This window comes from Drosophila serrata, unplaced genomic scaffold, assembly GCF_035046125.1.
Source record: "Drosophila serrata isolate PLE 108 unplaced genomic scaffold, ASM3504612v1 contig_36, whole genome shotgun sequence".
NCBI lineage: Eukaryota > Metazoa > Arthropoda > Insecta > Diptera > Drosophilidae > Drosophila > Drosophila serrata.
Window position 1 is genome coordinate 610555 of NW_028256934.1, and position 26055 is coordinate 636609.

The 26055-nt window shown below is 35.4% G+C and overlaps 1 protein-coding gene across 5 annotated transcripts; it reads left to right on the forward strand.

The window, feature by feature from the left end:
* Positions 1-25841, forward strand: pdgy (acyl-CoA synthetase family member pudgy). 5 transcript variants are annotated; one of them, XM_086835198.1, is made up of 8 exons: positions 38-478; positions 1682-2095; positions 2171-2437; positions 2575-3144; positions 22171-22381; positions 23826-24368; positions 24430-24544; positions 24608-25841. In XM_086835198.1, the coding sequence occupies exons 4-8, from the start codon at positions 2860-2862 to the stop codon at positions 25248-25250; spliced, it is 1797 nt and encodes a 598-aa protein (XP_086691324.1). In that variant the 5' UTR covers positions 38-478; positions 1682-2095; positions 2171-2437; positions 2575-2859; the 3' UTR covers positions 25251-25841. The 5 variants fall into 5 exon arrangements, with proteins under 5 accessions (XP_086691317.1, XP_086691324.1, XP_086691331.1 ...); XM_086835205.1 differs by having other exon boundaries at positions 115-478; positions 2243-2437; XM_086835202.1 differs by lacking the exon at positions 38-478 and adding an exon at positions 1226-1564.
* The last annotated feature ends 214 nt before the right edge of the window (positions 25842-26055 follow it).

Genomic DNA, 26055 nt, shown 5'->3' on the forward strand with positions numbered 1-26055 from the left:
ATATAGCCTGAAGTAAGCTAAACTGAGAACAGTGCTCCTCAATATCATCCCCAATTCCAAACCACCACCATTTCCGACCCCGCTACCCTCCGCCCACGAAAGCATCAAGTTGGTGAGTTTGAAGAAAAACGGTAAACGCAGCAGATTACGGAATTAAGTGCAGTTGTGTGTGAGTGTTGTGTGATGATGAGACGCAGAAACAGCGACCTGTGGAGATCAAACGCTAAAGTCATCGTATAAAAGCAACAGCCCTATAAAAACTGATAAAGCCACCGAAAAGTTGAACCTTCCTCCCGACAAATCTAAATCCCGGCCATAACCCAGCTCGAATAACACAAATAACAGCGCAAACAAGTCGAAGCGGAGGAGCGCCTGCAGCATATAAAAAAAAAAGAAACTCAAAAGACGGGAGAAAAAAAGAAGGAAACAACAAAAAACACTCAACTCGGATGCAGCCGCCGCCACATCGTTAATGAAGGTGAGTAAAACAGGTTTGCTTGGATAAACATTATATATTTTGATTTTGTTTTGGTTTCTCGGTCGCGCTCCAAGCGGGCCGGGAAAGCGGGGGCTGGGGACTTTGAGCCAGGGTACAAAGTTCACAAAGCACAAAAACCACATGTGCGAATTGTTGTGTTCGCCATTCACTCCAATTTTGCACGCTCTTACAGTCGTGGTCATATAAATAGGTCAGTGGGTTGAATACAATATTATTTATTATTGCACTATGCAACTATTTCAATCAATTGTACACTCATAAAGGATTAAAATTTATTTTAAAATTCTGATCTTAAGTAATTGTTAGCTAAATATTTTGCAACTTTGTTGTTATCATGTTTTTAGTTTTTTTTTTGCACATTTTGCACATTGCATATAAAATGAAACTGGGCCTGTGAATTGCATTGCCTTTTTTATCCAACTGTTGAATAACAAGTATAAAATATAGTACTATATATACCATATATAACTAGATACCACTGTAACACACTCTTTTCGCGCTCTCTCTCTCTGCATGTGCTCTCTTGATGCAGTTCGGTAACCAATGCAACAGAAAGAGATAGCAGCCGCCTGCATGCAAATTAAGCCAGGCGCGCGAAGGAAATAGAACTATGGGAATGTGGGAGGAGGAGTGAGCGAGCAACAGGGGCCTGCCTTTTAATGGCCTTGAGTTCTGCTTACGCCTGCTCTCCACTAATTGTTGTTGTTGTTGCTTTGCGGGGTGTTGTTTTTTTTTTTTTTTTTTTTGTGTTGTGTTGCATTCGTAACGAATGCTTGTTGATTTTGTGGCGGAACACAGTGTCCATTTCAAACGCAGAATTTCCCCCAGCGAACACAAGTTGGGGCTCAAAGTCTTAGGTTTCGAGTTCGAACACGTCTGCGACGAGGTGAATGCACCCGGTTTGGCTTATGGAGCTAAAACCAGAAAGGAAGACCCGTTTTTAAGGGAAATCAAAATGCAATCGCAGGTCTATTTATACGAGTTTAACCAAATTTAATATCACCTGAAACTTTATAATATTTAGTTCTCGCAGATTGCATTACTTTTAATGGAAATTAGAGGCAGGTAAACCATTAAGACTAACTAATAACAGAATTAAAATACGATAGTCAGAAGCATTTAATTGATAATATTACCTACAACTTATACTAATATAATTACCTCATTTAAATTTCGAAACAGGCATTTCCTTCCAGCTTGAGAGAGCTGATATCAGTACCTAATTTCTTGGTAGACGTACAGGTGTTCGTAACGGAATCATCGCCCGCAGTCTTGAGTCAGTGGTCAAAGTCCCGTTAGCTGGTCAAAAATCTGAGTGATAAGCACAGGAGAGGCATGCAAGTCATGCGTAGACATCAAGAAGCCATTGCACAGCGATAGCGATAAGTTCAGGTCTCCAATACGGGGGGAATGTGCGGGGGGAGCTGTCTGTGAGGAGGTACTGCAAGTCTAGTGCTTTACAGCCACTGTTTTGGACGATTACCCCCACAATCTTTAACTCGAAATAATTGCCAACAATGGCTTATAGATGGGTTCTTATCTGGAATTTTTCTATGGAATGCAACGTGACAATTTAAAGGGCTTTCACTATAAATAGTAAGTGTGCAAAATAACAGATTGTATTGATTGGTTTGATTATTATTTTATTAATTAATTATTATTATTTTATAGGAGCAGTATTCCCGCATATAAAGAATCAAACAAGGCTGCATCATTATCTTTTCGATCTTTTCACTTTCGCAGTTTACAGTTGCAGCTGCAGTCTGAGAGAGAGAGAGAGAGAGAGAGCGGGAGAGAGAGGCAGACGTTGAGTGAGTTTGGAGAGCCGGCCGGCGAGAGAGTGCATCAAGTGCAACTGTAAAGAAATAGCAACGAAAAAAAAACACCAGCAGCTGAAACAGAACTCATACACAGAGAGAAAAGAATTAAATCAAAACGGTAAGTTTTAAATACATAAAAATGTCAATAAACTGTATTTACTCTTGCTGGGTTATGAGAAATCCAAGAATAAATACATATGATAATGATATTAGAGATGAATTTGAACTAAAACTATTATATTTCTCTCACTGTAGGCAGCCAGAGATACGCCAACGCGATCGTGCTCCGTTGTTGTTGTTCTTGTTGTTGCTGTGTTGGAGACCGGGTGAGTGAGTGAGTGAGTGAGTGAGTGAATGAGTGACTAAGTGAGTGAGCGAGTATCGGCGGCAGGCGGCATTTACTTGGCACCGCGCCGCACGATCGCGACAGTCGCGTCTCAGCACCCGACAGCAGCAGCAACAGCCACTCAGCTCCAGTCCGGACTCCAATAGCTCCTCCGCCTCCGCAACAGCCGCTCAAGTCTCTCTCCCAGCTCCAGCATGAATCCAGCTACTCAATTGCTGCGCCTGCGCAGCGCCTCCGCACTGGGCATGTGTGTGCCCCGCTCCAGCCGCTCCATTACGACCAACCGGCGGGAACGGACCACCGCCAGTGCCCAGCGTGAGCGGACGCAGGGCGTCAGCGAGACGGACAAGTTCCTACACTTTAGTCCCGAGGATGGCTACTACAAGACCTCGCCCTTTGACCCCGTCGTTGTACCCAATGTGCCGCTGCACGAGTATGTCTGGCGTGATTTCAAGAAGTGGGAGAGCCGTACCGCTGCGGTGAGTAGCTTATATACTTTGAAATAATAATCGAAATAGTACCTAAAGGGTACCTAAAAAGAAAACAGAGATAAAAGTACCGCAAAGGGAAGCTATTAAAGTGCAGGAAAAAGTGTCAAGTGAGGTGCCAAGTGTTCTAAATTTTGGATACTCTATTTTTTTATTTGTGAACTCTTGTGCTCCGTCTGATCTTTGAAAACAAATTATAGAGATTATTATATATAAAAGAGTGAGAAAATAAATTAAAGTATTGAGAATATGTGCTTAAAAAATGGATAATCAGAAAGTGAAGTGACTTTGAAACCCTCTAGAATCCATACTGATCCTTGATACTCTTCAGGTTGCAAGTAATTCTCCGTGTCTTCTTTTAAATTCGATTATTTATCCATGCCAGGCAATATCCTTCCTCTTTAAAGACTTAAATCCCCCAAGATTTACTACCTCCCATGGGAATCGATCATCTGTAATCACACATTATAAAGGAATTAACAAATTTAATGATATTTACTTCCCCATTAGATCTCTCCTCCCCAAAACGTTGTAGAATCATAAATTTTTGGGCTATCGAAATAGGTTGTCGTAGGCGCCCCTTGACAAGTCCGGAGAATTCTTCGTTTGTTTATTGGCGGTTTATTGAACCTGAGAGAACCAAAACTTCTATATATAAAAAGCGATATTTATACGTACATATGTTCGCAGTCTGATTTGCGTCTGCCAAAGTTTGTGTGTTTTTTTTTTGCACTCTTTTTTCCCCCCATTTTATTTGTATTTATTTTTGCAATTCTTCGGCTTCTATTGTATCCTATAGAGCTCTTCCCCGTTTAGGGGTTCAATATCTGTGCCTGTATCGGTATCAGTATCAGTCCCGATAGTCTGGAGGAGTATGTGGGTCATATAAAGGCCCCTGCGATCTCTCTACGTCTCTCTTATCAGACACCGCTAATGACGGACGCACTTGATAAGAGCCTTCGGGTCTAACCCCCCAGTGTCTCAGTCTTGGGAGCGATAAGAGCGAAAGTGAGTGTAGTAAACACCCATTAAATGGGGCGGGGCACCTCCTACTCTAGCCACAAACAACCACTGCAAAATGAATACGTTCCGGTTCTCTACTTTCCTCGCAATCGGTTTGCGAATCCCGTTCCGGTGTTCCAGCTCATTGGGAGGAAATTGATCATGGGATCATGGGGTCCCGTCCGAGTTCAGAGATAGGCAATGCTATGGCAGAATTCAACGATTAAAGGGGGTTCTCGGGATCATGCAAAACAATACCCATTATAAACTATATATGTGTACATGAATCTGTAACGTTTTTTATAAGGGAACTGATACCCTTACAGGGTATTTTAAATTTAGTCAAAAGCTTGAAACTAAGTGAAGGAGTCATTTCCGACCCTATAAATCATATATATTCTTAATCAGCATTAAAAGGCAAATCTTTCTAGTCATCTTCGGCAAAAATTTAATTTTTAAAAATTTTTTAAAATTTTATAAGGGGTTACATCGTTAAAATTTTTAAAAATTGGTAAAAATTTAAATTTTTTTAAATTTTAAATTGAGTTTGCAGATTTATTACCCTAATAAAAACTAGCTTAGAAACGCTTTCCGATTTGAAATTGATTAATTTTTGGCTTAGTTATGAGAATTTTGAACTTTGATTTGTTGGTAAAATTGTCAAATAAAAATCTCAATAAATATGTATTAAAAAATGGGAATATTTTAAGCTTAGCTATGATCGATTTTCGATTCGATCCTTTGATTCAATTGCCAACTGTAAGGTAATATAAACTGTAGCTTCATAATACTTTTGGTCTTTTTGTAATTAATAAACCAAAGATTAGAAGTATAGCCTTTTAAATAGTTATTTAATTTTTCCAAAGGTGTTTCAAATGGAAAATGTTTAATGATTTCATATAATACTCATACGTAAATTCTTTATGAAATAATAGTTATTTTTATGGATAGGTATTCACTTATAGCTTACAATTAACCATTTATATTTTAGATTGGAAAAACACGTAGGTTCCCAAGTAGTCTTAAGACTATGGTAATGTGTTCCATATAGATCTGTACTCTGTGGAACTACACGTAACCCGTAATATGCATATATTACATTGCCCAGACGACCTTCGTCAATTGTTTACACTTTTCACTTTTCGCTAGGTTTTCCGTTTTGTGTGTTGCGCTTTTGTTTCGTGCAAATCAAAGTGCAAACAATTTTCATTGAAATTTATTGCCATCATTTGTCGGAGGAGGAGGAGGAGATCGTAACCAGAGCCCCTGGCAATTGTTGAATTAAATGCAATTAAAAGTGCCGAGCGTTTGCAAGCCGGTGCAAAGTTCGCTTTTTGTTTCAACTGAGAACACCCCTCCTAATGTAAACAGCCCGAGAATTGGAGGAACTACTCTGTTCTCAAGTGGTATTTTAGAGATAAGATATGGTTTTCAGTCATGTCATCATTATACTTTAGATTTGTCCATAACTGATCTACCTTTGTTTTGGGTTTTAGATCTTTTTTAATTGTGTTCCTCTTATGGTTTTTATTGGTAAAAAAGGGGTATTTATTTGGAGAAACTAAAGTTGAGAAACTTGTATTTTAGAATTAAGACTTATTAATAGAGATTTCAAGTTGAATAGGAAAGTTCTAGTTAAAGATGAAAGGAAAAAGGAAGATGTATTATAGGTAGAATTGCTAGAAAGCTTGAATAACGAAGTCAACTTATAGTAAATAGTTTCTATATTTTAAAACATAATTTCCTCAGTCTCTCTCACATTGTTTATAAATAAAAATGAAACCGAATCAGACTTCTAAAAGCGTCTGAATGGAATTGCAAACTGCAATTGCCTTCTGGCATACCTTATTCTCCTTAAATAAATAATTATTCCACTTGAAGTGTCTCCTTACACATGTATACTCTATAAATTTCATGTTTACAAGACCATAAAGTTCTGTGTAAATAAATAATTTCAATTCACCAAGGGTTTTTTTTTTTTGCGATAAAGATGTGTTTACAAGTTCGGTTTACTGCCTAGAATTTCTCAATTTATTGAGACTGCACTTGCAAGGCTAATGATGATTCATTATTGCAATTGTTCAATTTTAATCAATTGCTGTTTGATATAACACACACAAGCACACACATATATATATCAAGTGCTTTATAAACCCGAATGAACCCCCAATGAATTTTCATATAATGCCTATATAATGCGCTTTTAATTGCTTCGCCATTATTATTTACGCCTGCTTCTTTTTTTTTTTTGGCTACTCTCTGTTTGTTTTTTAATTTTAAGCTTATTTTTGGTTTGGTTTTTTTGTTGCTTTTTTTTGCTTGGTTTCATTTGCGTGTTGATAATGTTTTTTTGATGGTTTTGTTTTGGTTTTTTATTGGCGGTCGACGTCAGCATTTGGTCGAGGTCCAGCCTCCGATGGCATTTTGGACTGATCTCTCGACTCTTGTCGCCTCTACTCTCTGTCACTCTCTGGCAGTTAGCGTTGTCAATTTAGCTTTTTTTTTTGGGAACTACAAAGTCTATAAATTTTGGAACTTTTTTGGTTGAAATTATAATAGATATAATAAATATTTTTAAAGGGTTTGTAATATTATAGGATTTGTAAAGAACCTTTTCGAAAATTTGGAATATAAGGAAAGCCCACAAGGGATCTCTACATTTCTGCTTTTAATTTTTAGATTTTTTAAAATTCTAAATTGGTTTAATTTAATAATTAGTTATTCTATGCTAAATATTAAATTTGCTTAGCACCAGATACTAATGAAATATACTGGGTTACAGGTGATTCGTGTGATATATGTTTTTGGAAGTTTTGTAAAGTGATCTTTAAAGCATCTTTTCGTAAAGAAGCAAAGTCTAAGGACCACTGGTGATCTCTACATTTCTTTGTTTAATTTTGGGGTCTTTAAAAATCAACTATTTTAGGTATTCCTCACTGAATATTGTAGCATCGGTTACTAATGAAAGATACTGAGAAACAGCTGATTCGTTTGATATATATTATTAGAAAGTGATCTTTGAAGTATCTTTTCATAAAGTTAGTTTATAAGGCGGCAAAGTCTAAGGGCCATTGGGATCTTTTCAATTTAGCTTTTAATTATGGACCTTAAAATCAATTAGTTTAGGTATCTCGTACTAAATTTTAGAGTTGCTGAACTAAGGAAAGATACTGTGAGGAAGAAAAGATACTGATACTGACTTTTTTCTATCTCTATTCTCTAGATTATCTATTAAAATTCATATTTGCTGGCTTTAATGATACTTTGCCTTTATAATGTCTGAAAATTATATTCAATTTAAAGCTTTATTAACATTTTCTAATGGTTTTATGTTGATTTCCGATTAGCTTTATCTGTATCCTTTTCAATATCTAGATATCATTCAGTTTTATCACTATCTGTTCGCTCTGTAACCCCTTTGGGGTCTAGACAATTGCCACTTATTGTATTTTTTTGACAGCTTTGCTAGCTAGACTTTTCTCATGACCGATTGTGAGGCAGCACCACCACTGATCACCACCGCCACCACTGGGCACCACCACCACCACCACCGGCAAGAGTCAACAAACGCCGCAGAGTAAATTGCTCAAAAGGTGGAGGGGTGTGGCAGGGAGAGAGAGAGAGAGAGAGAGGCGACTCGCTTTAGACTCTGCAGACTTTGTACTTTGCCCCACTGAACTTTGGACCGTGGCACCGCAGCGAGGCGAGCGGCAAAGCCAAGTCAAACAGAAACTGAATCGAGCGGAGCAAAACGCCCGGCAAAATGCACGAAATGATTCTCTTATTTTTTTTGATTATTTATTTATTTATTTGTATTTTTTTTTTTTTTTTTTTACTTAGACTGCCTATTTATTCATTATGATGTTGTGTGTGCTTTTGTGTGTCTTGTTGTCTTTTTCTTTAATTTAAAAACATGGCACTTGGGTCCGGTCTTTCTATTTATAATGCTTATTTTTAACCGAATGCGATTTCTGACTGCGCAAATATTTCGCTAATATACACTCACACACCCCACCCCCTAAGAATTGTGAATGCGACACCTCTCATTCAACTCGAATAACTCATTCACTTATTTAATTCGAAACTGGGCAAAGTCTTTTTCAGAGGCGACCTTCACCTTAGCCCTGAACGAGGGGGTGAGGGTTTAAGAGGTCAGCAAAAATGAGACATGAGGCCATGAACTTCATAATAAAAATGTGAATTTTTATAAATGAAATAATATATGTATATGTAGAAATAATATAAGCAGTATATCATTCATAACAAATCGTTTAAAAAGATCATATCAGAAGTCCTATATATTAAAATATTATATATGGGGTCGGAAATGACTCCTTCACGTTCTTTGAAGCTTCCGACTGAAGGTGCAATACCATATTTTAATGGATATTACCCACATTTTTACATGGCATTTTTCGGACAAATCAATATTTAAAAAATCCATAACTAAGCCAAAAATGTCTTAATTTCAATTCGGAAAGCGCTCGTATGTTTATTTTTAGCAGATTTATAAAACTGCATACTCCATTTAAAATGTGAATTTTTGCCGATTTTTGCAAATTTTCATGATGTAACCCCTTTCCTTTTTTTCAAAAAATGGGAAATTTCTGACAAAATATTTTTTTGCTCGGAGATAGCTAGAACGATTCGCCTGTTGATACTGATCAAGAATATATATAATTTATAGGGTCGGAAATGACTCCTTCACGTTCTTTGAAGCTTCCGACTGAAGGTGCAATACCATATTTTAATGGATATTACCTACATTTTTACATGGCATTTTTCGGACAAATCAATATTTAAAAAATCCATAACTAAGCCAAAAATGTCTTTATTTCAATTCGGAAAGTGCTCGTATGCTTATTTTTAGTAGATTTCTAATATTGCCAAGGATTTATAGGGTCGGAAATGACTCCTTCACGTTCTTTGAAGCTTCCGACTGAAGGTGCAATACCATTTTTTAATGGATATTACCCACATTTTTACATGGCATTTTTCGGACAAATCAATATTTAACAAGAAAGGAAGCTAACTTCGGCACGCCGAAGTTTATATACCCTTGCAAATAGAACTTCTGTGAATAGGAATCCATACAATATTAATTATATATATTTGTGTTAAAAAACAATGAAGTAATACCTGCTTTCATTTCATTCACCTATACATATTATATTTGCAGTTTTACATTCGCAGATTTGCATTTTTCCTCTACATCAAACAATCGTTTGTATGGCACCTATATAACATAGTCGTCCGATTTTCATGAAATTTGACACAAAACTTAAGACTAATACAAAATGGCTATACCTTAAATTTGATGAAAATCAGCTGAAAATTGAAAAAGTTATAAATTTAATTGTATTAATTTCTCGACCGTTCCTATGGGAGCTATATGATATAGTAGTCCGATTTTCATAAAATTTTATGCAAAATTGTAGAGTATAGTAGAATGGCTATATCTCAAATTTGATCCAATTCTATTGAAAACTGAAAAAGTTAAAAATTTTTTTGTAAAAATTTTCCGATCATTCCTATGGCAGCTATATGATATAGTCGTCCGATCCGTCCCGTTCCGACATATATACGAGTGAGAGTATATAGAAGGCTAACTACAAAGTTTCATTCAGATAGCTTCAAAACTGAGAGACTAGTTTGCGTAGAAACGGACAGACGGACAGACGGACAGAAGGACAGACGGACAGACGGACAGACGGACAGACGGACAGACGGACAGACGGACATGGCTAGATAGACTCGGCTGTTGATCCTGATCAAGAATATATATACTTTATATAGTCGGAGGTGCCTCCTTCACTGCGTTGCAAACTTCTGACTGAAATTATAATACCCTGCAAGGGTATAAAAAATCCATAACTAAGCCAAAAATGTCTTAATTTCAATTCGGAAAGCGCTCGTATGTTTATTTTTAGCAGATTTATAAAACTGCATACTCAATTTAAAATGTGAATTTTTGCCGATTTTTGCAAATTTTCATGATGTAACCCCTTTCCTTTTTTTCAAAAAATGGGAAATTTCTGAAAAAATATTTTTTTGCTCAGAGATAGCTATAACGATTCGCCTGTTGATACTGATCAAGAATATATATAATTTATAGGGTCGGGAATGACTCCTTCACGTTCTTTGAAGCTTCCGACTGAAGGTGCAATACCATTTTTTAATGGATATTACCCACATTTTTACATGACATTTTTCGGACAAATCAATATTTAAAAAATCCATAACTAAGCCAAAAATGTCTTAATTTTAATTCGGAAAGCGCTCGTATGTTTATTTTTAGCAGATTTATAAAACTGCATACTCCATTTAAAATGTGAATTTTTGCCGATTTTAGCAAATTTTCATGATGTATCCCCTTTTCTTTTTTTCAAAAAATGGGAAATTTCTGAAAAAATATTTTTTTGCTCAGAGATAGCTATAACGATTCGCCTGTTGATACTGATCAAGAATATATATAATTTATAGGGTCGGAAATGACTCCTTCACGTTCTTTGAAGCTTCCGACTGAAGGTGCAATACCATTTTTTAATGGATATTACCCACATTTTTACATGACATTTTTCGGACAAATCAATATTTAAAAAATCCATAACTAAGCCAAAAATGTCTTAATTTTAATTCGGAAAGCGCTCGTATGTTTATTTTTAGCAGATTTATAAAACTGCATACTCCATTTAAAATGTGAATTTTTTGCCGATTTTAGCAAATTTTCATGATGTATCCCCTTTTCTTTTTTTCAAAAAATGGGAAATTTCTGAAAAAATATTTTTTTGCTCAGAGATAGCTATAACGATTCGCCTGTTGATACTGATCAAGAATATATATAATTTATAGGGTCGGGAATGACTCCTTCACGTTCTTTGAAGCTTCCGACTGAAGGTGCAATACCATTTTTTAATGGATATTACCCACATTTTTACATGACATTTTTCGGACAAATCAATATTTAAAAAATCCATAACTAAGCCAAAAATGTCTTAATTTTAATTCGGAAAGCGCTCGTATGTTTATTTTTAGCAGATTTATAAAACTGCATACTCCATTTAAAATGTGAATTTTTTGCCGATTTTAGCAAATTTTCATGATGTATCCCCTTTTCTTTTTTTCAAAAAATGGGAAATTTCTGAAAAAATATTTTTTTGCTCAGAGATAGCTATAACGATTCGCCTGTTGATACTGATCAAGAATATATATAATTTATAGGGTCGGGAATGACTCCTTCACGTTCTTTGAAGCTTCCGACTGAAGGTGCAATACCATTTTTTAATGGATATTACCCACATTTTTACATGACATTTTTCGGACAAATCAATATTTAAAAAATCCATAACTAAGCCAAAAATGTCTTAATTTTAATTCGGAAAGCGCTCGTATGTTTATTTTTAGCAGATTTATAAAACTGCATACTCCATTTAAAATGTGAATTTTTTGCCGATTTTAGCAAATTTTCATGATGTATCCCCTTTTCTTTTTTTCAAAAAATGGGAAATTTCTGAAAAAATATTTTTTTGCTCAGAGATAGCTATAACGATTCGCCTGTTGATACTGATCAAGAATATATATAATTTATAGGGTCGGAAATGACTCCTTCACGTTCTTTGAAGCTTCCGACTGAAGGTGCAATACCATTTTTTAATGGATATTACCCACATTTTTACATGGTATTTTTCGGACAAATCAATATTTAAAAAATCCATAACTAAGCCAAAAATGTCTTAATTTTAATTCGGAAAGCGCTCGTATGTTTATTTTTAGCAGATTTATAAAATTGCCTAGGATTTATAGGGTCGGAAATGACTCCTTCACGTTCTTTGAAGCTTCCGACTGAAGGTGCAATACCATTTTTTAATGGATATTACCCACATTTTTACATGGTATTTTTCGGACAAATCAATATTTAAAAAATCCATAACTAAGCCAAAAATGTCTTAATTTCAATTCGGAAAGCGCTCGTATGTTTATTTTTAGCAGATTTATAAAACTGCATACTCCATTTAAAATGTGAATTTTTTGCCGATTTTTGCAAATTTTCATGATGTAACCCCTTTCCTTTTTTTCAAAAAATGGGAAATTTCTGAAAAAATATTTTTTTGCTCGGAGATAGCTATAACGATTCGCCTGTTGATACTGATCAAGAATATATATAATTTATAGGGTCGGAAATGACTCCTTCACGTTCTTTGAAGCTTCCGACTGAAGGTGCAATACCATTTTTTAATGGATATTACCTACATTTTTACATGGCATTTTTCGGACAAATCAATATTTAAAAAATCCATAACTAAGCCAAAAATGTCTTAATTTCAATTCGGAAAGCGCTCGTATGTTTATTTTTAGCAGATTTATAAAATTGCCTAGGATTTATAGGGTCGGAAATGACTCCTTCACGTTCTTTGAAGCTTCCGACTGAAGGTGCAATACCATATTTTAATGGATATTACCTACATTTTTACATGGCATTTTTCGGACAAATCAATATTTAAAAAATCCATAACTAAGCCAAAAATGTCTTAATTTCAATTCGGAAAGCGCTCGTATGTTTATTTTTAGCAGATTTATAAAACTGCATACTCCATTTAAAATGTGAATTTTTTGCCGATTTTAGCAAATTTTCATGATGTATCCCCTTTTCTTTTTTTCAAAAAATGGGAAATTTCTGAAAAAATATTTTTTTGCTCGGAGATAGCTATAACGATTCGCCTGTTGATACTGATCAAGAATATATATAATTTATAGGGTCGGAAATGACTCCTTCACGTTCTTTGAAGCTTCCGACTGAAGGTGCAATACCATTTTTTAATGGATATTACCCACATTTTTACATGGTATTTTTCGGACAAATCAATATTTAAAAAATCCATAACTAAGCCAAAAATGTCTTAATTTTAATTCGGAAAGCGCTCGTATGTTTATTTTTAGCAGATTTATAAAATTGCCTAGGATTTATAGGGTCGGAAATGACTCCTTCACGTTCTTTGAAGCTTCCGACTGAAGGTGCAATACCATTTTTTAATGGATATTACCCACATTTTTACATGGTATTTTTCGGACAAATCAATATTTAAAAAATCCATAACTAAGCCAAAAATGTCTTAATTTTAATTCGGAAAGCGCTCGTATGTTTATTTTTAGCAGATTTATAAAACTGCATACTCCATTTAAAATGTGAATTTTTTGCCGATTTTAGCAAATTTTCATGATGTATCCCCTTTTCTTTTTTTCAAAAAATGGGAAATTTCTGAAAAAATATTTTTTTGCTCAGAGATAGCTATAACGATTCGCCTGTTGATACTGATCAAGAATATATATAATTTATAGGGTCGGGAATGACTCCTTCACGTTCTTTGAAGCTTCCGACTGAAGGTGCAATACCATTTTTTAATGGATATTACCCACATTTTTACATGGCATTTTTCGGACAAATCAATATTTAAAAAATCCATAACTAAGCCAAAAATGTCTTAATTTCAATTCGGAAAGCGCTCGTATGTTTATTTTTAGCAGATTTATAAAACTGCATACTCCATTTAAAATGTGAATTTTTTGCCGATTTTTGCAAATTTTCGTGATGTAACCCCTTTCCTTTTTTTCAAAAAATGGGAAATTTCTGAAAAAATATTTTTTTGCTCGGAGATAGCTATAACGATTCGCCTGTTGATACTGATCAAGAATATATATAATTTATAGGGTCGGAAATGACTCCTTCACGTTCTTTGAAGCTTCCGACTGAAGGTGCAATACCATTTTTTAATGGATATTACCTACATTTTTACATGGCATTTTTCGGACAAATCAATATTTAAAAAATCCATAACTAAGCCAAAAATGTCTTAATTTCAATTCGGAAAGCGCTCGTATGTTTATTTTTAGCAGATTTATAAAATTGCCTAGGATTTATAGGGTCGGAAATGACTCCTTCACGTTCTTTGAAGCTTCCGACTGAAGGTGCAATACCATATTTTAATGGATATTACCTACATTTTTACATGGCATTTTTCGGACAAATCAATATTTAAAAAATCCATAACTAAGCCAAAAATGTCTTAATTTCAATTCGGAAAGCGCTCGTATGTTTATTTTTAGCAGATTTATAAAACTGCATACTCCATTTAAAATGTGAATTTTTTGCCGATTTTAGCAAATTTTCATGATGTATCCCCTTTTCTTTTTTTCAAAAAATGGGAAATTTCTGAAAAAATATTTTTTTGCTCGGAGATAGCTATAACGATTCGCCTGTTGATACTGATCAAGAATATATATAATTTATAGGGTCGGAAATGACTCCTTCACGTTCTTTGAAGCTTCCGACTGAAGGTGCAATACCATTTTTTAATGGATATTACCCACATTTTTACATGGTATTTTTCGGACAAATCAATATTTAAAAAATCCATAACTAAGCCAAAAATGTCTTAATTTTAATTCGGAAAGCGCTCGTATGTTTATTTTTAGCAGATTTATAAAATTGCCTAGGATTTATAGGGTCGGAAATGACTCCTTCACGTTCTTTGAAGCTTCCGACTGAAGGTGCAATACCATTTTTTAATGGATATTACCCACATTTTTACATGGTATTTTTCGGACAAATCAATATTTAAAAAATCCATAACTAAGCCAAAAATGTCTTAATTTTAATTCGGAAAGCGCTCGTATGTTTATTTTTAGCAGATTTATAAAACTGCATACTCCATTTAAAATGTGAATTTTTTGCCGATTTTAGCAAATTTTCATGATGTATCCCCTTTTCTTTTTTTCAAAAAATGGGAAATTTCTGAAAAAATATTTTTTTGCTCAGAGATAGCTATAACGATTCGCCTGTTGATACTGATCAAGAATATATATAATTTATAGGGTCGGGAATGACTCCTTCACGTTCTTTGAAGCTTCCGACTGAAGGTGCAATACCATTTTTTAATGGATATTACCCACATTTTTACATGGCATTTTTCGGACAAATCAATATTTAAAAAATCCATAACTAAGCCAAAAATGTCTTAATTTCAATTCGGAAAGCGCTCGTATGTTTATTTTTAGCAGATTTATAAAACTGCATACTCCATTTAAAATGTGAATTTTTTGCCGATTTTTGCAAATTTTCGTGATGTAACCCCTTTCCTTTTTTTCAAAAAATGGGAAATTTCTGAAAAAATATTTTTTTGCTCGGAGATAGCTATAACGATTCGCCTGTTGATACTGATCAAGAATATATATAATTTATAGGGTCGGAAATGACTCCTTCACGTTCTTTGAAGCTTCCGACTGAAGGTGCAATACCATTTTTTAATGGATATTACCCACATTTTTACATGGTATTTTTCGGACAAATCAATATTTAAAAAATCCATAACTAAGCCAAAAATGTCTTAATTTCAATTCGGAAAGCGCTCGTATGTTTATTTTTAGTAGATTTCTAATATTGCCAAGGATTTATAGGGTCGGAAATGACTCCTTCACGTTCTTTGAAGCTTCCGACTGAAGGTGCAATACCATTTTTTAATGGATATTACCCACATTTTTACATGACATTTTTCGGACAAATCAATATTTAAAAAATCCATAACTAAGCCAAAAATGTCTTAATTTTAATTCGGAAAGCGCTCGTATGTTTATTTTTAGCAGATTTATAAAACTGCATACTCCATTTAAAATGTGAATTTTTTGCCGATTTTTGCAAATTTTCATGATGTATCCCCTTTTCTTTTTTTCAAAAAATGGGAAATTTCTGAAAAAATATTTTTTTGCTCAGAGATAGCTATAACGATTCGCCTGTTGATACTGATCAAGAATATATATAATTTATAGGGTCGGAAATGACTCCTTCACGTTCTTTGAAGCTTCCGACTGAAGGTGCAATACCATTTTTTAATGGATATTACCCACATTTTTACATGGCATTTTTCGGACAAATCAATATTTAAAAAATCCATAACTAAGCCAAAAATGTCTTAATTTCAATTCGGAAAGCGCTCGTATGTTAATTTTTAGCAGATTTATAAAACTGCATACTCCATTTAAAATGTGAATTTTTTGCCGATTTTAGCAAATTTTCATGATGTATCCCCTTTTCTTTTTTTCAAAAAATGGGAAATTTCTGAAAAAATATTTTTTTGCTCAGAGATAGCTATAACGATTCGCCTGTTGATACTGATCAAGAATATATATAATTTATAGGGTCGGAAATGACTCCTTCACGTTCTTTGAAGCTTCCGACTGAAGGTGCAATACCATTTTTTAATGGATATTACCCACATTTTTACATGGTATTTTTCGGACAAATCAATATTTAAAAAATCCATAACTAAGCCAAAAATGTCTTAATTTTAATTCGGAAAGCGCTCGTATGTTTATTTTTAGCAGATTTATAAAATTGCCTAGGATTTATAGGGTCGGAAATGACTCCTTCACGTTCTTTGAAGCTTCCGACTGAAGGTGCAATACCATTTTTTAATGGATATTACCCACATTTTTACATGGTATTTTTCGGACAAATCAATATTTAAAAAATCCATAACTAAGCCAAAAATGTCTTAATTTCAATTCGGAAAGCGCTCGTATGTTTATTTTTAGCAGATTTATAAAACTGCATACTCCATTTAAAATGTGAATTTTTTGCCGATTTTTGCAAATTTTCATGATGTATCCCCTTTTCTTTTTTTCAAAAAATGGGAAATTTCTGAAAAAATATTTTTTTGCTCAGAGATAGCTATAACGATTCGCCTGTTGATACTGATCAAGAATATATATAATTTATAGGGTCGGAAATGACTCCTTCACGTTCTTTGAAGCTTCCGACTGAAGGTGCAATACCATTTTTTAATGGATATTACCTACATTTTTACATGGCATTTTTCGGACAAATCAATATTTAAAAAATCCATAACTAAGCCAAAAATGTCTTAATTTCAATTCGGAAAGCGCTCGTATGTTTATTTTTAGCAGATTTATAAAATTGCCTAGGATTTATAGGGTCGGAAATGACTCCTTCACGTTCTTTGAAGCTTCCGACTGAAGGTGCAATACCATATTTTAATGGATATTACCTACATTTTTACATGGCATTTTTCGGACAAATCAATATTTAAAAAATCCATAACTAAGCCAAAAATGTCTTAATTTCAATTCGGAAAGCGCTCGTATGTTTATTTTTAGCAGATTTATAAAACTGCATACTCCATTTAAAATGTGAATTTTTTGCCGATTTTAGCAAATTTTCATGATGTATCCCCTTTTCTTTTTTTCAAAAAATGGGAAATTTCTGAAAAAATATTTTTTTGCTCAGAGATAGCTATAACGATTCGCCTGTTGATACTGATCAAGAATATATATAATTTATAGGGTCGGAAATGACTCCTTCACGTTCTTTGAAGCTTCCGACTGAAGGTGCAATACCATTTTTTAATGGATATTACCCACATTTTTACATGGTATTTTTCGGACAAATCAATATTTAAAAAATCCATAACTAAGCCAAAAATGTCTTAATTTTAATTCGGAAAGCGCTCGTATGTTTATTTTTAGCAGATTTATAAAATTGCCTAGGATTTATAGGGTCGGAAATGACTCCTTCACGTTCTTTGAAGCTTCCGACTGAAGGTGCAATACCATTTTTTAATGGATATTACCCACATTTTTACATGGTATTTTTCGGACAAATCAATATTTAAAAAATCCATAACTAAGCCAAAAATGTCTTAATTTTAATTCGGAAAGCGCTCGTATGTTTATTTTTAGCAGATTTATAAAACTGCATACTCCATTTAAAATGTGAATTTTTTGCCGATTTTAGCAAATTTTCATGATGTATCCCCTTTTCTTTTTTTCAAAAAATGGGAAATTTCTGAAAAAATATTTTTTTGCTCAGAGATAGCTATAACGATTCGCCTGTTGATACTGATCAAGAATATATATAATTTATAGGGTCGGAAATGACTCCTTCACGTTCTTTGAAGCTTCCGACTGAAGGTGCAATACCATTTTTTAATGGATATTACCCACATTTTTACATGGCATTTTTCGGACAAATCAATATTTAAAAAATCCATAACTAAGCCAAAAATGTCTTTATTTCAATTCGGAAAGTGCTCGTATGCTTATTTTTAGTAGATTTCTAATATTGCCAAGGATTTATAGGGTCGGAAATGACTCCTTCACGTTCTTTGAAGCTTCCGACTGAAGGTGCAATACCATTTTTTAATGGATATTACCCACATTTTTACATGGCATTTTTCGGACAAATCAATATTTAAAAAATCCATAACTAAGCCAAAAATGTCTTAATTTCAATTCGGAAAGCGCTCGTATGTTTATTTTTAGCAGATTTATAAAACTGCATACTCCATTTAAAATGTGAATTTTTTGCCGATTTTTGCAAATTTTCGTGATGTAACCCCTTTCCTTTTTTTCAAAAAATGGGAAATTTCTGAAAAAATATTTTTTTGCTCGGAGATAGCTATAACGATTCGCCTGTTGATACTGATCAAGAATATATATAATTTATAGGGTCGGAAATGACTCCTTCACGTTCTTTGAAGCTTCCGACTGAAGGTGCAATACCATTTTTTAATGGATATTACCCACATTTTTACATGGCATTTTTCGGACAAATCAATATTTAAAAAATCCATAACTAAGCCAAAAATGTCTTTATTTCAATTCGGAAAGTGCTCGTATGCTTATTTTTAGTAGATTTCTAATATTGCCAAGGATTTATAGGGTCGGAAATGACTCCTTCACGTTCTTTGAAGCTTCCGACTGAAGGTGCAATACCATTTTTTAATGGATATTACCCACATTTTTACATGGCATTTTTCGGACAAATCAATATTTAAAAAATCCATAACTAAGCCAAAAATGTCTTAATTTCAATTCGGAAAGCGCTCGTATGTTAATTTTTAGCAGATTTATAAAACTGCATACTCCATTTAAAATGTGAATTTTTTGCCGATTTTTGCAAATTTTCATGATGTAACCCCTTTCCTTTTTTTCAAAAAATGGGAAATTTCTGAAAAAATATTTTTTTGCTCGGCTATAGCTATAACGATTCGCCTGTTGATACTGATCAAGAATATATATAATTTATAGGGTCGGAAATGACTCCTTCACGTTCTTTGAAGCTTCCGACTGAAGGTGCAATACCATTTTTTAATGGATATTACCCACATTTTTACATGGTATTTTTCGGACAAATCAATATTTAAAAAATCCATAACTAAGCCAAAAATGTCTTAATTTCAATTCGGAAAGCGCTCGTATGTTTATTTTTAGTAGATTTCTAATATTGCCAAGGATTTATAGGGTCGGAAATGACTCCTTCACGTTCTTTGAAGCTTCCGACTGAAGGTGCAATACCATTTTTTAATGGATATTACCCACATTTTTACATGACATTTTTCGGACAAATCAATATTTAAAAAATCCATAACTAAGCCAAAAATGTCTTAATTTTAATTCGGAAAGCGCTCGTATGTTTATTTTTAGCAGATTTATAAAACTGCATACTCCATTTAAAATGTGAATTTTTTGCCGATTTTAGCAAATTTTCATGATGTATCCCCTTTTCTTTTTTTCAAAAAATGGGAAATTTCTGAAAAAATATTTTTTTGCTCAGAGATAGCTATAACGATTCGCCTGTTGATACTGATCAAGAATATATATAATTTATAGGGTCGGAAATGACTCCTTCACGTTCTTTGAAGCTTCCGACTGAAGGTGCAATACCATTTTTTAATGGATATTACCCACATTTTTACATGGCATTTTTCGGACAAATCAATATTTAAAAAATCCATAACTAAGCCAAAAATGTCTTAATTTCAATTCGGAAAGCGCTCGTATGTTAATTTTTAGCAGATTTATAAAACTGCATACTCCATTTAAAATGTGAATTTTTTGCCGATTTTTGCAAATTTTCATGATGTAACCCCTTTCCTTTTTTTCAAAAAATGGGAAATTTCTGAAAAAATATTTTTTTGCTCGGAGATAGCTATAACGATTCGCCTGTTGATACTGATCAAGAATATATATAATTTATAGGGTCGGAAATGACTCCTTCACGTTCTTTGAAGCTTCCGACTGAAGGTGCAATACCATTTTTTAATGGATATTACCCACATTTTTACATGGCATTTTTCGAACAAATCAATATTTAAAAAATCCATAACTAAGCCAAAAATGTCTTAATTTCAATTCGGAAAGCGCTCGTATGTTTATTTTTAGTAGATTTCTAATATTGCCAAGGATTTATAGGGTCGGAAATGACTCCTTCACGTTCTTTGAAGCTTCCGACTGAAGGTGCAATACCATTTTTTAATGGATATTACCCACATTTTTACATGGTATTTTTCGGACAAATCAATATTTAAAAAATCCATAACTAAGCCAAAAATGTCTTAATTTCAATTCGGAAAGCGCTCGTATGTTTATTTTTAGTAGATTTCTAATATTGCCAAGGATTTATAGGGTCGGAAATGACTCCTTCACGTTCTTTGAAGCTTCCGACTGAAGGTGCAATACCATTTTTTAATGGATATTACCCACATTTTTACATGGTATTTTTCGGACAAATCAATATTTAAAAAATCCATAACTAAGCCAAAAATGTCTTAATTTTAATTCGGAAAGCGCTCGTATGTTTATTTTTAGCAGATTTATAAAACTGCATACTCCATTTAAAATGTGAATTTTTTGCCGATTTTTGCAAATTTTCATGATGTAACCCCTTTCCTTTTTTTCAAAAAATGGGAAATTTCTGAAAAAATATTTTTTTGCTCAGAGATAGCTATAACGATTCGCCTGTTGATACTGATCAAGAATATATATAATTTATAGGGTCGGAAATGACTCCTTCACGTTCTTTGAAGCTTCCGACTGAAGGTGCAATACCATTTTTTAATGGATATTACCCACATTTTTACATGGCATTTTTCGGACAAATCAATATTTAAAAAATCCATAACTAAGCCAAAAATGTCTTAATTTCAATTCGGAAAGCGCTCGTATGTTAATTTTTAGCAGATTTATAAAACTGCATACTCCATTTAAAATGTGAATTTTTTGCCGATTTTTGCAAATTTTCATGATGTAACCCCTTTCCTTTTTTTCAAAAAATGGGAAATTTCTGAAAAAATATTTTTTTGCTCGGAGATAGCTAGAACGATTCGCCTGTTGATACTGATCAAGAATATATATAATTTATAGGGTCGGAAATGACTCCTTCACGTTCTTTGAAGCTTCCGACTGAAGGTGCAATACCATTTTTTAATGGATATTACCCACATTTTTACATGGCATTTTTCGGACAAATCAATATTTAAAAAATCCATTACTAAGCCAAAAATGTCTTAATTTCAATTCGGAAAGCGCTCTTAAGTTTATTTTTAGCAGATTTATAAAATTGCCTAGGATTTATAGGGTCGGAAATGACTCCTTCACGTTCTTTGAAGCTTCCGACTGAAGGTGCAATACCATTTTTCAATGGATATTGATTTAGTATCGATCTTGAGATGCTTTCTGAAATTCCTAGAACTGACCTAGGCCAAGTATCAATGATATGGATTGATTGCTTACAATTGCCCATAGATAAAGATACACCTATTTGTGATTAAGTTGAGTACAATGTGAGTCCAATGAAGTAATGCCAAATTGATTGCGATATCTCGCAGGAGCCTCATTTAGGGTCTATATAATCCCTGCGGGTAATTGGCCTAATAAGTACGTATGTAGCGAGCATTACTAGCAGTATTTCGCAATTTCACAATATTTCTACGCACACCTGCTTTAAAAATTCGAATCTCTTTGCCCCATAAACACGACATATCACGACGGTTACCCCACTCGATGGAGATTGCCAACATTCTTTAGATTAGATTGGAGCAAACACTCTTTGGGCATTTCCCCAGACATGGCTTGATTTCGATTTGACTTTATCTCTGGAGATTTGCTCGATTTAAATATTGTTTTATTGATCATAGATTTATATATATACTTGATATTTTGCAGGTGTGTGTGATTACCGATAGGCAGTATACCTTTGCCCAGATGCGTGATGCCAGTGCCGCCTTTGCCGTGCGCCTTCAGACCCAGTTCAAGCTCCGGAAGCCCGATGTCCTGGCCATTTGTTTGCCCAATCTGCCGGAGTATCCCATTGCCACGCTGGGGGCCATCGAGGCGGGACTTACGGTGACCACCGTGAATCCCATCTACACGCCGGGTAAGTTCCCAAGTCTTACAAGTTATCTAATACCCATTAACCTCATTAAAACTAGCATATCAACGCTTTCCGATTTGAAATTTATAAATTTTTGGCTTAGTTGTGATAATTTTAAACGTTGATTTGTCTCAAAAATTATTATAGATTTCGAAAATGCGAATATTTTAAACTAGCTTATGATCGAATTCCGATAGGGATTCCTATAAATAAATTTCAAACTTCTAGAGTATATAATCCTCGGCCTCCCGAAGTTAGTTTCCTTTCTGTTTTAGTTTGTAGTTCAAAAATGCTGATGATAACATACATTTGATAGTAGAGAAGTAGCGTTTGTGGCGATATCTACTTGGTATTCTATAGTTTCATCCAAGAAAACAACAATATAATACGAGTAGTAGTAATTCTATAGTTTCTTCCGAGATAACAACTATATAATAGTATAATAAACGTAATTAGACTTGTAGTAGAACCTTATAGTTGTAGTAGAATAATTTCTATAGTTTATCGGTTAGATAATGCTCAAAGTTCAGCTGAATATATTTTCCATTAATATTTTAATTCTCAGATATATCAATTATATAAAATAATATGACATCATGAGGAAGAAGAGTGATTATATTTTAGTGGGATAATTTCAGGGGTTTATCGGTTGGAAAATGATCATGAAAGAGCTCACAAAACTTAAAACCTTTAATAACAAAAATATACTCAACTTCTGTGCTCAGTAAAATGATCTCAGAAATTATATCACAGGTTTCGAGGACATTCCACAAGTTTTATTTACCAAAAACACTTTTTAAAAGCTTCTGTTTTGGAAATTACTCCAGCGAGTGAAATATATAATTTTAATTACATTTTTGTTAACAACAAACCTTTTATTTGCTCTCCTTCACTAAGCTTTTTAGCTTAACAGAGCTCTGGCACTTGTTTAATTACACATTCCATAAACCCCGATACTAAAAGTAAACTTTTTTATGACCTGGCCCGTATTTACGTAGTTTTGACTTCCATTTTAAGGCCATTATAACATGAAGATTTAGCTAATACCCTTCATAAAGTTCCCTACATAATTAGGCAAATAGTAAAAGAACTATTTACGTGCAAATTGAGTATGCAGATTTATTAACCGTATAAAAACTAACATAGGAACGCTTTCCGATTTGAAATTAATGAATTTTTGGCTGAACTATGAGAATTTTAAACTTTGATTTGCCGAAGAAAGTAATCATATAAAATATACTAAAGTTCCCTCCATAATTAGGCAAATAATAAAAGAACTATTTGCGCGCACGCCGATGTACTTGGCGGGGGCCTAGGTTTATTAGCGGGGCCTCTCGAGTGCGTCAAACACGCGCCTTATCGGAGGCGCCTTTCTAACATATGTATGCTCATGGGCTCCAAAGTCGAAAGATTGTCACTAATTTGCCTTCTCTGACTTCTTTTCCAGACGAGATTGCCCGCCAGCTGACATTCAGCGGGGCCAAGTTCCTGGTGGGCACCGTTGCCGGCTTCCCGACCCTCAGCCAGGCCTGCAAATTGGCCGGAAAACAGCTGCCCATTGTGGTGGTGAGGACCAGCAAGGAGGATGTCCTGCCGGAGGGTGCCATCGATTTCAGTGAACTTATCAGCACCCAAAATATCCGCTACGATGACCTGCAGGCCCCCAAGGAGGCCACGGCCAACGATCTGGTCTTTTTGCCCTTCTCCTCGGGCACCACGGGTCTGCCCAAGGGTGTGATGCTGTCGCACAACAACATCACCAGCAACTGTGAGCAGGTGCAGGCCTCGCTGCCCCTGGATCTCACCGGTCCCCAGGAGACCCTGCCCGCCGTTTTGCCCTTCTTCCACATCTACGGCTTGACCGTGGTGATGCTCTCCAAGCTGGGCCAGGGCTGTCGGATGGCCACCATGCCCTGCTTCAAGCCGGATGACTTTATGCGCTCCCTGGACCAGTACAAGGGCAGCATTCTCAACCTGGTGCCGCCAATTGGTGAGTAGAGAGATCGCATGATTCTTGGATTAAAACTAATAATTACCTTCTTGCATTGCAGCCCTCTTCATGATCAATCATCCCAAGATGACGCAGGAGACGGCGGCCTCTCTCAGGGTGGTAATGAGCGGAGCTGCTCCCATTGGCCAGCACGATGTGGAGCGTTTCCTAAAGAAGTTAGTAAAAACCCTTCCAAAAGGAATCCCTTCCCAGATAGCTCATGCTGTGTCTCTTTTTAGATTCCCGAAGACGGTCTTCAAGCAGGGCTACGGCATGACCGAATCCTCGCCAGTGGCCCTCCTAACGCCCGATGGCAACACACGCTACGCCTCCACCGGAGTTTTACCCGCCAGCACGGAGGCCAAAATTGTGCCCCTGGATGGCAATGATACCAAGGGCGTGGGCCCAAAAATCACCGGAGAGCTGTGCATCCGCGGGCCCCAGGTTATGGCCGGTTATCTGAACAACGAGGAGGCCAATCAGGTCACCTTCCATCCCGGCAACTGGCTGCGCAGCGGCGATGTGGCCTTTTACGACGAGGATGGCTTCTTCTATATCACCGATCGGATGAAGGAGCTGATCAAGGTGAAGGGATTCCAGGTGCCGCCGGCCGAGCTGGAGGCGGTGCTGCGTGATCATCCCAAAATCCTGGAGGCGGCCGTCTTTGGCATTCCCCACGAACTGAACGGCGAGGCGCCGCGTGCCATTGTGGTGCTCCGGCAGGGCCAGGAGGCCACCGCCGAGGAGATTGCCGCCTATGTGGCCGAGCGGGTGGCGCACTACAAGCGGCTCGAGGGCGGCGTCATCTTTGTGGACGAGGTGCCCAAGAATCCCACCGGCAAGATCCTGCGTCGCGAGCTCAAGCTGAAGTTCTCCGACTGAGCATATCCCTAAGATATATTCCTTGTGATTTCTGTTCGTTTCTTTTTTTTTTACTGAATGTACGTCTCAATTAGCGGCAGGGCAGGAATCTCTGCTTGAGGCCACAGGAACCCATGTATGTATATGCTATGACCATCAATGTTGGTCCTGGAAGCGGGGCTGGTTCACACATTGCATTTAACACTTCGAAAATACTTAGTTTGTAGGCGTAGAAGATAGGTCTCGATTAGTCGCACGATTGGTCCATAGTTTGTAAGCTAGCTAAGGCAGTTAGCCATTAGTCCGATGTTAACCACACACTATATACTATATCAACTGTATACTATATATACCATATCCCCCGATACACGTGTGACCCTCTATTAATACTTAATGACGACCCCACTGGATATTTCACAGGTTAACTTGACGATATTACCATATTCCCTATTATATATATATTATTTTTTTGCCTAGTACCCTAAGATATATCTGTTTGTTAATCGTATTGTAAGCGGCGGCATGCCATGTCTGCATATATATTTACTATACTATTTACATATGACATGTACGCCACGATGTTTGAGAATAAAGACAAAATGAACCATAAAATTACAATAATTTGTTTTTCTGGTGGTAACCTAGCGGAAAAGGCCCAGTAGGATGCTATTTTAGCCCGACAGCGCAATATAGCTAGATGCGCATCGCTGGCGAAAAGTAAGATGCATTTTTGTCCCAATATTGCAAAATAGCTAAATGCGCATCACTGGCGGAAAGCGAGATGTATTTATGTCCCAATATTGAAAAATAGCTAGATGAGCATCAC